We start from the raw sequence: 14593 nt of genomic DNA, 5'->3' as shown, positions 1-14593 counted from the left end.
TTTTCTGTCTGAGTAAGCAGAATGTTGTGGATGAAAGTTTTCAAGTTCTTCTGTCTCATTTTACTTGTTGTTTATCAAAAATAGCTAAAATAGCCATACTGTGTATAAAAGCTGCACGTGACTTTATCATTAGGGTGCAATTTAATATTTTGTCCATTGAAAATATATTAAACAGAAAGGTTCATTATGAGAATACTTAAAAAGTTCAAAAATTGCTGTTCTTTGTCTGAACATGTTAATGAACTCAAAATCAGTTTTCTTCTAATTTCTAAAATTTAGTTATCCCAAATTAATCTCTGAGCATGCAGTCCTATTTTAGTTAAACAATGGGAATTTATTGTCAAGATATAATTGAATTCCTCCAAGATCTGTTTGAAATGCAATTGGGTTAACACATTAACCAAGAAAATCCATTAGTTTTAATTAACTGTCCACTTAATTATAGGGGTAATTCTACTTCATGCATGTACAATTTGAAAGGGCACATTTGCCTGGACCTAGTCTCCAGGGATAAAAGGGATTTTTGTGTACCACTTAAGACTGACAGGTTTAATAATGTTCTTGCACTAGTGTCTCAGTTCTAAGAATGTGACAAACAGACTTCTGCAGTAAGTGCCCCACTTCAGGGACTCGGCATTTTTTATGTGAGTGTGAGTGAGTGGGTGGGGTAGGTTGTTTGAGACCATTTTTATACGCCCGTTTGAAAAACGGGACGTATTATGGGAACGCCCCGGGCTTTGTCCGGAGCATATCTTCTTCATTCATGGAGGGATTTTGATGAAACTTGGCACAGTTGTTCACCATCATGAGACGGACTGTCATGCGCAAGAACCAGGTTCCTAGGTCTAAGGTCAAGGTCACACTTAGAGATCAAAGATCAAATTCAAAAATGACTTTGTCCGGAGCATATCTTCTTCATGCATGGAGGAATTTTGATTTAACTTGGCACAATTGTTCACCATCATGAGACGGAGTGTGTTGCGCAAGAACCAGGTCCCTAGGTCTAAGGTCAAGGTCACACTTAGAGGTCAAAGGATACAAGAATGAAAACTTTGTCCGGAGCATTTCTTCTTCATGCATTGGGGGATTTTGATATAACTTGGCACAAATGTTCACCACCTTGAGATGGAGTGTCTTGCGCAAGAACCAGGTCCCAAGGTCTAAGGTCAAGGTCACACTTAGAGGCCAAAGGTCAGATACAAGAATGACTTTGTATGAAGCATTTCTTCTTCATGCATAGAGGGATTTTGATGTAACTTGGCACAATTGTACACCATCATGAGACGAAGTGTCATGCGCAGGTCCCTTCTTTAGAATTACTTCCCTTTGTTGTTACTATAAATAGCTTGTATTGTAACTTTTTCATTACTAGTCTTAGGGAAGTCGAGACCAATTTTCTGTAGTACAACATGCATGTTACATCCAATTCTGAGGTGTATTTTGACCTATCTCTACCTGGTAAGGATTTTTGTGTGGACTTACAATTTTTTTGGGGGGGGGGGGGGGGGGGGTTGTTTGTTTAAGATTAACTTCCCTTAGTTGTTACTATAAATAACTTATATTGTAACTTTTTTATAATTGACCGTAGGGAAAAACCAAGACCACTTTTCTGTGGTACAACATAGATGTTACTTTCAAATTTTAGGTGTATTTTAAGGTATCTCTACCTGGTAAGGAGTTTTTATGTCGATTTAGAAAAACAAAAGAATTACAATAATTACTACCACAAAATTAAAATTCCATTTGCAAATACAGGTGCTAGTGTAAAGAAATATGCTGTGATGGGCGTATATTGTGACATTCTGGCACTCTTGTTAGTAGTTATATTTCATTGGTATTTAAAACCTATAGAAAGATCCTTACAGAAAAATATATTTCAGACTGGTCTAAATTTGCAAGTCTCAATGGTTGTGGACCTGATTGTTCGCAAGTAAACTCTTACATTTACCGAATTAATTAGAAATATTTGAATGAATATATGACTTACTCTGTTAAGACTTAGGAGATGATTTATCAGCTATCAGTGAAATTACTGGCCTTCAAAAATGATGATCTTTGACAGTCTTTATATAAAGTCAGAGTAATAAATCTTTAATTTTGACAAATTTGCGTTTCTATAATTTTTTATGTAGCTAGGTTACAGTAAGTTATTTTCGTAGTGGTATACTAAAGATGTAACATATTTAGGCTGTTTTGTTACATTTGACTGATTTCAACATCATGACATGCTACACTTTTGATGCTTTTTACCTGTCTGGTATAGGCGAAGGTGAGAATTCAGATTGTTTATCAACAAGCACAGACATTCAGCATTTTAAGCTCAGTCTACTTTAAACAAAATCCCTGGATTTCTGTAAAAGAATTTTAACTGATACAAGGCTCGGAAAATACTTTATAAGGCCAACCTTAAAAATATTTGTTTGCTGTCCTTTGGTCTTGAATTTCTTTTCCTTTGAGCCAATACAAAGCTTACTGATGTTATATAGTAGGGGCTAATCATGAAGGATTTTTTTTTATACCCCCACAAAACGAAGTTTGGGGGGGTATATAGGAGTGAGCTTGTTGGTCGATCTGTTGGTCCGTTGGTTTTTCATGGTTTCCGGATGATAACTCAAGAAAGGCTTGACCAATTTAAATAATTTTTGGTACACAGGTGTAACATCAGAAAATACAGGTCAGGTTCGACTTTGGGGCCAGTAGGTCAAAGGTCAAGGTCACAGTGACCCTGAACAGTTAAACGGTTTCCGGATGATAACTTGAGAACGCTTGGGTCTAGGATCATAGATTTTGGTACAGAGGTGTAACATCATGAAATGCAGGTCAAATTCGACTTTGAGTCTGTAGGTCAAAGGTCAAGGTCACAGGGACTCGGAAGAGTTAAATGGTTTCCGGATGATAACTTGAGAACGCTTGAGCCTAGGATCATAAATTTTGGTACACAGGTGTAACATCATGAAATGCAGGTCAAGTTTGACTTTGAGGTCTGTAGGGCAAAGGTCAAGGTCACAGTGACTCAGAACAGTTAAACGGTTTCTAGATGATAACTTGAGAATGCTTGGGCCTAGGATCATGAAAATTGATAGGGAGATTGGTTATGACTAGCAGATGACCCCTAATGATTTTGAGGTCAGTAGGTCATAGGTCAAGGTCACAGTGACCCAGAACATTTGAACAGGTTTTGGACAATAACTTATGCTTGGGACTAGGATCAGGAAACTTAATCTAGAGACTGATCATGTCAAGATGTCAAGCAGATGACCCATATTGATTTTTGAGTTCCAAAGGTCAACGGTCATTTAAACCTTTTACTGACAATAACTTGAGAACGCTTGGGTGGAGGATCATGAAACTTCATAGGGAGGTTGATCATGACTAGCAGATGACCTCTATTGATTTTGTGGTAAGTAGGTCAAAGGTCAAGCAAGTTCGGCTTTGACATTGGCTTAGTTCTGTGACAAGGCCATATTGTGGGGGTATAATTCGTCACTCCTGTGACAATTCTAGTTTCATTTTTCATGACTTATTTGAGAATTTAAACTGACTGCAATGACCTAAAAGCAAAATGGAATAAAAAAAGGAAATTATTTGGATATTTGACCTTTGTTCAGAGAAGAAAAAAAACACAAGGTCTTTTTCTGAAGTAAAAATATGGTTAGGGGCAATTTTGGTGGATGAATCAGAACACTGCAAACACAAGAAATTTTCAAATATGGCCTGCCTAGCTAGACTGCACCAGGAGGCCAGTGAGGAATATTGTGATGAATCCTGTGGATTGTAAGCCACAATCCTTTAATTCTTTAATCCATGCCAAAATTCAAAAGACAATAGTTAACATCATAATGACAGCTGGAAATTATCCTTTTATTACTTAAACCCTGTAATGGTTTCAACATTCTCCAGCTACTAGAGAAAGTTTTCCAGCTACTAGAGAAAGTTCTTCAGCCATAGATTCATAGCAATTCATTTACATGGACATTAAATGGATAGTCAAGATTTTTTTGAAAGAAAGAGATCTTTGATTCATTTATTCTATCTTGCTAAAAAGAAACAGAAAGAATGTTTTGTCCATTGAAATCTTGCTGTGATGGTTGCTATATGACTATGTGAAGTAGAGGGGCCTCCGTGGCCAAGTGGTTAAGGTCACTGACTTCACATCACTTGTCCCTCACCGATGTGGGTTCGAGCCTCACTCGGGCGTTGAATTCTTCATGTGAGGAAGCCATCCAGCTGGCTTACGGAAGGTCGGTAGTTCTACCTGGGGTCTTCCTCCATCAAAGCTGGAAAGTCACCATAATTATGACCTATTACTGTGTCGGTGCGACGTTAAACCCAACAAAATAAAATAAATAAATATATGTGAAGTCGCAAAAACGTAACTGTGACAAACTGTCAGTCTAGAATCTGACAAACAATCTTAGATAATACTACCTTGTCCAGTGTAAAAATGAATGGTCACAAAAAGAAGAGTTGAATGTTAATCTTATAGCTATTTTCACCTAGCATCCATATTTCTGGTTAATCTCATAGCAAGAAAAAAAATCTACCTATTTAGCAAGTATGTAAAATGAGAGAAATATGACTTCTACAGTGACCTTTAAAGGATTTTATTTTATCCTGTGTATCTCTCTAACTTGTCTCGATTGATGTTAGAATAGAAAAGAAGTTGAAGAAACAATAAAATAGGGGCGACAAACGCAGTGAAACTTTAGAAGCTTGCTTATAATAGGCAGGTAATAATATACAGTGTAATTTGAATGCTTCCAGCTTTAATAAAAGATAAATTTTAATCTTTGACTTCCGTAGTATTAAAATGAGTTTGATCATGCAACGCTTGATGACTAAATAATCGTGTGTGGTTTCCGGTCTGCGTTCTGGTAGAATTGCTAGTACCTTAAAAAGTTGTTCAAGTAAAGAAGTCCAGAATATCTGATTTAACCAGAAGTTAAATCAACAGTGAGGAAGGATATTGTATATGATATTATTTTGTCATGTCTGGTGTTTTGTTTACAAAATGAGTGAATCATGCGACAGCTGGTACTGGGCTGTCCATGTCCTGATGAAAATCTTGATATTCCTTGTGAAGCATTCTAGATTAAGTTTCACTTTGCATATCACTTTTGTGCAAGATGATATTTTGTGGTCAACCCTTATTTGGTCTTATGTCTTCTACTGTAATATAAGATAATTTCGTTTAATCTTTATGTACGAGCTTTTTTTCTGAATCTCTTAACCAACAATTATTTGCAAAATAATCACAAATTTGAAATCCTTGTTTCCCAATATAATTTTCCAGATAATTATGCTTTTAAGTGGTATTAGAGTGAAAATAAGGGTCAAAATGTGAGAATCATCAGTTTTGTGAGCAGATGTTATCATTAATTGATTGTCACCTCCTATAATTACATGCCAATACCAGGAGCCAAACTATTCACTGGTTTGAAGCAAAACAGTAAAAGATGACATTAGTGAGGACAGTATTTAAAAGCATTGTTTAAGTGAAAGAGTGCACATTTTAGGGTTTTCATGTCTCGGAAATGTATGCTGCTTTCTCCTTGATTCGAGCATCTTAAATCTTTTAGGGGTGTGCATATTTTTGTAAACCTGTTCAGTTAAATAATTTTTGTTTGTTGTTACAAAAATATTTGCTTTTAACAATGGACACTAAGAATTACAATGTTATCATCTTTTATACCTCTATGTACTTTTTTGCACGAGACTGAAGGAGGTCAAACTCCACATCAGTTTATAACTTTCTCATCGATTCGAGCCCTTTGTTTTGTAGGTCAATAAGTGTTAATGTTTGCACAGTCTATTTCCATAAAGCAAATTTCTATCAAGATTGAATTCTTGTTACAACAGTAGAATTATGCTCAGGATGCTTTTAATTTGAAATTTGGGCTCACAATATTACCCACTGTGTAATTTCCTTTTGTAATAAGCAATTTTTGATGCAAAATATTAAAACAGGTATTTACTCAATTTTTCAGTGGTTTCAAGACATATTTTCCAAGGCATTTTAAAATGTAAATGACACAAGTTTCTCATGGAAGAACATGCTACATGAGCATGCATTTTACTAAAACAAAAGGGCTCGAATCGATGAGAAAGCTCGAATCGACGAGAAACAGAAAAATTTCTGTAGCGATTGAAGGTTTTTCCTTTGTATCACAACTAAAGTTATTCACTGGACACTGACAAAGAAGCCGTATATTAAATATATGCAAATTACAAGAAGACCTTGCTGAGTTCATTTGTAGAAATTAGTTCAAGAAACTGTACAGAGATTTTCTTTTGCCTGTAAAGTACCATTTAAATAGTGTAGCTTTTACATTAACTGAGTGAAATAAAACTAAACATTACAAGTGGAGCTATTTTAGAATGAGCATGTTTTCTGTCATGTTATCAATGGAGGAAGATAAATGGCCCATTAGCTGTCTACTCTGGCCTGACTGAGGGTCATTGGATGATAGTGGTCATCTTAGGTTGCAGGGTAAACAGAGGTCAGTGAGAAAGAGAATAATGGAAAAAGAAAGAAAGAACAAAGAGGACAAGATGTGACTTTGATGTTTAGATGCAGTTGACAATATTGCATTTATTGCAACTGGGAGAGAAAGCTTTGCAAGGGAGATTATGATAACAACAGATTACTAAATTCTAGGAATAAGGGTTTACTGCTACGTCTTTGCAGATTTCTCTCCCATTCACTGTCTTTACAGAGTTTTTCCCCTTTGGATGTCTTTGATTGTCTTTGTAGAGATCTCTCATATTGGTTGTCTCTCATTTCATTAGATGAACCCCCAGAAAGGATCTGTAGTTCTTCCACTTTCTCATCAAAGTTTGATAGAACATTCTTCAGGGACTGAAGTTCAATTTTAAGGTAGTGCTCAGTAACAATCAGTGTTGAGTTTAAGTTTTGAACTTATTTTTCATACTCAGTTTTTAGCGCACCTGTCACAAAGTGACAAGGTGAGCTTTTGTGATCACATGGCGTCCGTCGTCCGTCCGTCCGTGTGTCAGTAAACTTTTGCTTGTGACCACACTAGAGGTCACATTTTTCATGGGATCTTTATGAACGTTGGTCAGAATGTTCATCTTGATGATATCTAGGTCAGGTTTGAAACTGGGTCACGTGCGGTCCAAAACTAGGTCAGTAGGTCTAAAAATAGAAAAACCTTGTGACCTCTCTAGAGGCCATATTTTTCATGGGATTTGTATGAAAGTTGGTCTGAACGTTCATTTTGATGATATCTAGGTCAGTTTCAAAACTGGGTCAACTGCGATAAAAAACTAGGTCAGTAGGTCTAAAAATAGAAAAACCTTGTGACCTCTCTAGAGGCCATACTTTTCAATGGATCTTCATGAAAATTGGTCAGAATGTTCACCTTGATGATATCTAGGTCAACTTTTAAACTGGGTCACGTGCCTTCAAAAACTAGGTCAGTAGGTCAAATAATAAAAAAACCTTGTGACCTCTCTAGAGGCCATTTTTTCATGGGATTTGTATGAAAGTTGGTCTGAACGTTCATCTTGATAATATCTAGGTCAATTTCAAAACTGGATCAACTGCGTTAAAAAACTAGGTCAGTAGGTCTAAAAATAGAAAAACCTTTTGACCTCTCTAGAGGCCATATTTTTCAATGGAACTTCATGAAAATTGGTCAGAACTTTTATCTTGATGATATCTAGGTCAAGTTCAAAACTGGGTCAAATAAAAAACGATGTCATACTCGGTTCAAAACTGGGTCATGTGGGGACATGTGAGCGATTCAGGACCATCATGGTCCTCTTGTATAATTTTAGACCCTGGTAAAATAAAATTTACTTATATTTAATGGGTGTGTCGTGTGTTACAGTTCCACGACTTTAACTAGATCACATTTCATATTGACAGTATTCATTATTGAGGGTGATCATATTAAAAAAAATGAAATTGTATCTGTCACTTTACTATCATAAGGTATACAATTACACGTTTTATAATAGGTTAGAAGTATTCTAAACAGCGCCTTAGTTTTAAAACAGTCACAAGATATCGTAACTGACAGTGTGTGTACGTAAGAAAAGTTGACACGTAAACAAATGATGTTTCGCAAATGTATATGCATAGTAATTATGTGAAGTATGTAATTGTTCAAATTGGTTTGGTTAATTTGCAATATTGAATTTTTATTATCAGAATGCAAAAAAGGAGCTCTGAACCCAGGGTTATAGGCCAATACTATTAACTTGTTTATTTTTATCAATGAAATGTTACCCCGACCTACTATAGTTAATATCTTATAGATAAGCCCGGCTATTAATTATGTTGACTTCAGTATTTATACAACATAATATACATTGTAGATAAAAACTGTGTATTAACTCTGAAGAAAAAAGAAGTGTTAATGATATTTAATGGTGCATTTTTATCTTAAGATTAACCACTTAAGCCTGGCATTTTGTCTGAATGTCTGATATTTATTGGGATAGTATTGGGAAAAATAAGATTTTTGGTGATTATACATATAGGAAATGTAAGAATACAATATATACCATAGAAATTATCACAGATTTTGTAATCTAATACATTTTAATAGATTTTAATTGTTGAATTATGGTTATTTTATAAAACTTAACATGAGCCATTAAGAAATGCAGTTTTAATGTTACCCTATGCCGAATAATTTGTTCACTTTTCATGCATCTTTCAAATTTACAAAATGTTTAGGGAAAAATTTAGTGAAAATTTTAGTGAACTTGATAAAAATGAAGAGAAGGAAAATCTTTTTTGCTATGTTTTTATTTTTGTAAATGAATGTAAAGTGTGATTTATGGGTCAAACTTATGGATGATATTGCACAAATAAAGAAGATACTTATGTAAATATTTATACGAAAATTTTATATCCGTGGAATAATAAAAAAGGCATACAAGTTTCATTTATGTGTTATTGTATCAAGGAAGTTGGAAAATTATATTGTCAAATAACCCAGAAATTGTAAACTATGTTTATTAGATGTAGACATGTTTCGGTTTTGAAATGTTTAGAAATAGGATGAAATGTTTACAATTTCGATGAAAGGGAAGTTAAAATATGAAAAGGAATATAGGAGGAAAATTAATATATTCTTTGAAAAGGAGATATGTGTATAATGATATGTAAATGGAGTTAGAGTCTATTATAGAGGTGAGTCTTAGGTCAAGATCAGATCATAAATCAAAATTTGTGAAATGCATAAAATTTTGCAACCACAGAAGACAGAACTAACAAGCTGCTTTACCAGAAGTTCTTATATGTTAAAAGGAGCCATCCATGTTCGATTATACTGTGCATCTAAGAAAATCATCACCCATTTCTGTAATGATGTTCTATAAGGCTGGTACGAACAGCCACTAAGTGGTACATATTATATACATTATACCATATTTATATAGCACTATTTTCATGTTAAACATGTTCAGAGGGGCTTTACATTTATAATATACATATAAACATACTACGGTGGGCACTTGAGGTTGCCAGTTCATCCTACAGAGTGATTCTGACCACAGGGACAGATCAAGGGAAACAAGCCTCAAGAACAGGAGAGAGAAATTTTAGATAGAAGCATGTCTGGCTAACCTAACCCAGCAGTTTGTGAATACACAAACTGTACATCCAAAATTTTCTTCCCTTATGGGCTGATGTCTGGTGATGGTCATTTTATGTCTGTTTCCTGCAAAAAGTCCATTCTTTCACCACTATCTTAGATTGAATCTCCCTGCTAGTGGTACTGGATTTTGTAGCAATGTTAATCTGTTCTCAAGAAGTAATTCAACAACTTCTCTACAAGTTAGGTTTACAGTTGTTTGGAGGAATTACCTGTAAAACACTATAAAAAAAACCCCAATCTACTGCTATCATGTGCTCGTGGGCCTGAAACAACACATATAGAGAGGCATTTAGAGTCAGTCGTCCACAGGTACCACATAACATAAATTGCTCTGAATGTGCTGACTTTAAATCCAACCACCAGTCTTTTTTTCTCTTTCTTTTAACACGTACATTTTGTCATCAATTATGCCTTGGTTCAGTTGTGTAAAGTTACTGCCTCCGAATTTGATACATTTTCAAATATTAATAAATTGGTGATATTGAGCAGACGGAACTTCATTCAAATATACATTATATCAATTATAGCGGGAGGTCGAATATGATATAGATCATTAATTTTAACTTTTGAAGCTTTTAAAAGAAAGTTACTAAAGTCAACTGCAGGTCAAACAGGTTAAACATCGGTAATTTCAGTAAATAGACCAGTTAAATGACATCTGACATGCAAGTTAAGGCAACTTTGATGGGAACTATTTGTATGGTATGCAAAACAGCTTTCAGTTTACATTAGTAAATACATACATGTACAAATAGAAAATGTTAATACTTTTGGACCTTGGAACAGTGGGAATGCTCAGTATGAATATCTACAGTCTTAGTTGGCAGACCAGTCTTGAAACTGTGCTTTGATTGGCTGATTCTGAACTCATTCCTTGCTGAATTTATATAATGAACTTGTCAATCTTCCAGTTTGGACAGTACCATTAACTGTTAAAAGGGGTGCATACCTAAAAGGTACTGACTGAATAGCGAACAGTGTAGGTCATGATCAGACTGCACAGATGTGCAGGCTGATCATGATCTGCACTGGTCACAAAGGCAGAACCAGTCATGCCCAGCATGGTAAGGGTTAATGACCAATATCAATACTGCATTTTGAGTCTGTTCTCCAAACTGCTTGATAGCATAGGACACTGATATACATACAGTATTTTTAATAGTGGACTATAGGATAACTAAAATCAGGGAAATTTACTCAAACTGATCACTTTCAACAAAGTAAAATTGATGAAACTAGCCACTGTAGAGAACCCATTAAAAAGATAAGGTAATTGGTCACTATACAAAACTAAGGTTACTTACCACTATACAAAACTAAGATTACTTACCACTGTATAAAACTTACGGTTACTGATCACTATATAAAGCTAAGGTAATGAAGGTAAATGAAGGTATAGAAAGAAGGCAACAGCTCGATTGGCCCAGTATATGTAAAGTAATTGAGATTTATAAAACTGAAAGTCAGAAAATACTAAATGAAGGTAGCTCATTTAGAGGTTGTAAGTCACTGTATCTATATCAGTAACAAGTTTGTGGGCCACTGACTTGCACGCTTTAGCAATGCAGGTAACTTACCACTATTTAATTTGTGAAATTTTTCCTTCAGAAAGTTTACTGAGGTCAAAGGTCAACAGATACATATTGAAGGAGAACAGAAATGTATGTTAAATCAATGATGTGTTAATCTAGAAAAAGGAAAATCTCATTTTTGTTAACTGAGATATCTTTAACCATGATCTACACTTATTTCCAGGATGATACAAGTCCAGGCAAAGATGACAGTCACAAACCAATCATTAAGGGTACATTTGGGCAGAAGGAACGAGAGAAGACGCCCCCGTTCAGCAGGTTTGCACGGGATTCCTGGCGTCAGTCCCTTGGAAATCAACCCAACATGTTCAAATGGCTCGAGGCTCAGGAACGGCAGGAAGAAAGAATTAAACAGGTAATATATTAGTCTTAGTATATAAAAGTTAGGCAAATGGTCTTTATTATTTTGCTTTATCCCATCATGTTTTATCAGCATTCAGAGTTTCAAGACTCCATACATGCAAGCCTGTATCAGGTAATTGTGCTTAGGTAAGCATCTGCTAAAAGTTGTCTAAAATAGTGACCTAGTTATTTGCTATACATTTATTTATTATCATTTAAACTTTGAATTTAGGTGTAACAAGTACAGCTGAATTGCCAAAAGTTTAAAAGTTTCTCTGCACTTGCAGTTAATAATCAACACTGGCCACATCTTGCAAGTGTCATAAATCATTCATTAGGACAAAACTATGCATTGTGCATTACTCTGCATATTTGTAAATCAATTTTAAAGCAATTATGGTGAACCATTCTTGTCAAAGTTTTGTTCAGTTTCCAGATTTACTGCGCTTTCATTATATAATTTATTTCATGCATGATACATATATTAAGGTGTGCAAGTGTGCATATACAGTAAAAGCTCTGAAAACCGGACTCTATCCGGACCAAGCCAAAGGTCCTGTTTCAGAGGGTTCCAGTTTTCAAAGGATTTTTGCACAGATTTGTGTGAGGTTCATTTTATTATGTATGTCCATTCTAATTTGTTTATCTGAAGGTACTATGTTTTTTTATAAAATGTCTTTTAGTTTTTGTTATTGTTTAAATCTGCATTGTATTTGTCTGTTACATATATAATCTGTAAATCTACATCATTCATCACAAAAATCTCCTTTTTAGCTCATCTGATTTTTAGCTCGACTATTCATAGAATAGTGAGCTATTGCACTCGCCCATGCGTCGGCGTCGGCGTCGGCGTCTGCGTCCGCGTCCGCGTCCCGATTTTGGTTAAGGTTTTGTATGTAAGCTGGTATCTCAGTAACCACTTGTGGGAATGGATTGAAACTTCACACACTTATTCACTGTGACAAACTGACTTACATTGCACAGGTTCCATAACTCTATTTTGCTTTTTTACAAAATTATGCCCCTTTTTCGACTTAGAAATTTTTGGTTAAGGTTTTGTATGTAAGCTGGTAACTCAGTAACCACTTATGGGAATGGATTGAAACTTCACACACTTATTCACTGTGATGAACTGATCTACATTGCACAGGTTCCATAACTCTATTTTGCTTTTTTACAAAATTATGCCCCTTTTTCGACTTAAAAATTTTTGGTTAAGGTTTTGTATGTAAGCTGGTATCTCAGTACTTACTAATGGGAATGGATTGAAACTTCACATACTTGTTCACTATCATGATCTGACATGCACTAAGCAAGTCCCATAACTCTACTATCTTTTTTTTTCAAAATTATGCCCCTTTTTCGACTTAGCAGTTTTTGGTTAAATTTTTGTATGTAATCTGATATCTCAGTATCCACTAATTAGAATGGATTGAAACTTCACACACTTGTTCACTGTCATGATCTAACATGCACTGTGAAGGTCCCATAACTCTACTTGGCATTTTTACAAAATTATGCCCCTTTGACTTAGCAGTTTTTTGTTAAGTTTTTGTATGTAAGCTGGTATCTCAGTATCCACAAATTGGAAAGGATTGAAACTTCACACACTTGTTCACTGTCATGATATGACATGCAGTACAGAGGTTCAATACCTCTACTTTGCATTTTACAAAATTATGCCCCTTTTTCAACTTTTGTATTCATTCAATTGACAAGGCTGTTGAATAGTCGAGCGTTGCTGTCTTCCGACAGCTCTTGTTTGAAAAAAAAATTGATGAGTTATTGTCATCACTTGAGCGGTTGTCGGCGTCGGCATCGGCGTCGGTGTTGCCTGGTTAAGTTTTATGTTTAGGTCAGCTTTTCTCCTAAACTATCAAAGCTATTGCTTTGAAACTTAGAATACTTGTTCACCATCATAAGCTGACACTGTATAGCAAGAAACATAACTCCATCTTGCTTTTTGCAAGATTTATGGCCCCTTTTGTACTTAGAAAATATCAGATTTCTTGGTTAAGTTTTATGTTTAGGTCAACTTTTTCTCTTAAACTATCAAAGCTATTGCTTTGAAACTTGCAACACTTGTTGACCATCATAAGCTGACCCTGTACAGCAAGCAACATAACTCCATCCCGCTTTTTGCAATAATTATTGCCCCTTTTGGACTTAGAAAATCATTTTCTTGGTTGAGTATTATGTTTAAGTCAACTTTTCTCATAAACTATCAAAGCTATTGCTTTAATATTGCAACAATTTTTCACCATCATAAGTGGACACTGAACATCAAGAAACATAACTCTATCCTGCTTTTTGCAAGAATGATGGCCCTTTTTAGACTTAGAAAATCATGGGTAGGACAATATTTCTATTACACAAAAAAATCAGATGAGCGTCAGCACCCGCAAGGCGGTGCTCTTGTTTTAAACATCAGTTAAAATAAGACTTTAAAATGAAAAGAATGTTTCTCTTACCAAGAAAATAGAATTGACTGGCTGCAAAAAGTCATAGAACATGCATCATTTTGAAGATTGATCTTTAATAATTAAGAACATTTATCTTTATAGCTCATCTGAGCATGAAGTGCTCAAGGTGAGCTTTTGTGATTGCCCTGTGTCCGTCGTCTGTCGTCCATAGTCAACAGTTTGACTGTTAACACTCCAGAGGTCACAATTTTAGCCCAATTTTAATGAAACTTGGTCATAATGTTACCCTCAATAAAATCTTGGATGAGTTTGATATTGGGTCATCTGGGTTCAAAAACTAGGTCATCAGGTCAAATCAAAGGAAAAGCTTGTTAACACTCTAGAGGTCACAATTTTGGCCCAACCTTAATGAAACTCGGTCAGAATGTAACTGTCAATAAAATCTTGGACAAGATCAATATTGGATCATCTGGGGTCAAAATCTAGGTCACCAGGTCAAGTGAAAGGAAAAGCTAACACTGTAGATGTCACATTTATGACTGTATCTTGATGAATCTTGGTCAGAATGTTAATCTTGATGATCTTTGGGGTAAGTTTGAATCTG

The 14593-nt window shown here is 35.2% G+C and overlaps 1 protein-coding gene across 10 annotated transcripts in view; it reads left to right on the top strand.

The window, feature by feature from the left end:
• Positions 1–14593, top strand: part of LOC123531457 (partitioning defective 3 homolog) — a 109858-nt gene that overhangs the window by 27986 nt on the left and 67279 nt on the right. For 9 of the 10 annotated variants that reach the window (XM_045312442.2, XM_045312437.2, XM_045312435.2 and 6 more), the window contains exon 5: positions 11388–11579. In XM_045312442.2, the coding sequence (XP_045168377.2) occupies positions 11388–11579 (192 nt within the window). Of the gene's footprint in view, positions 1–8633; positions 9167–11387; positions 11580–14593 lie in introns of those variants that run through there. The other variant, XM_045312443.2, reaches the window with a different exon arrangement.

Source organism: Mercenaria mercenaria, chromosome 11 (genome assembly GCF_021730395.1).
Source record: "Mercenaria mercenaria strain notata chromosome 11, MADL_Memer_1, whole genome shotgun sequence".
NCBI classification, from domain to species: Eukaryota; Metazoa; Mollusca; class Bivalvia; order Venerida; family Veneridae; genus Mercenaria; species Mercenaria mercenaria.
Note: the sequence above shows the minus strand (reverse complement) of the source record. Positions and strands in the feature narration are given on the sequence as shown.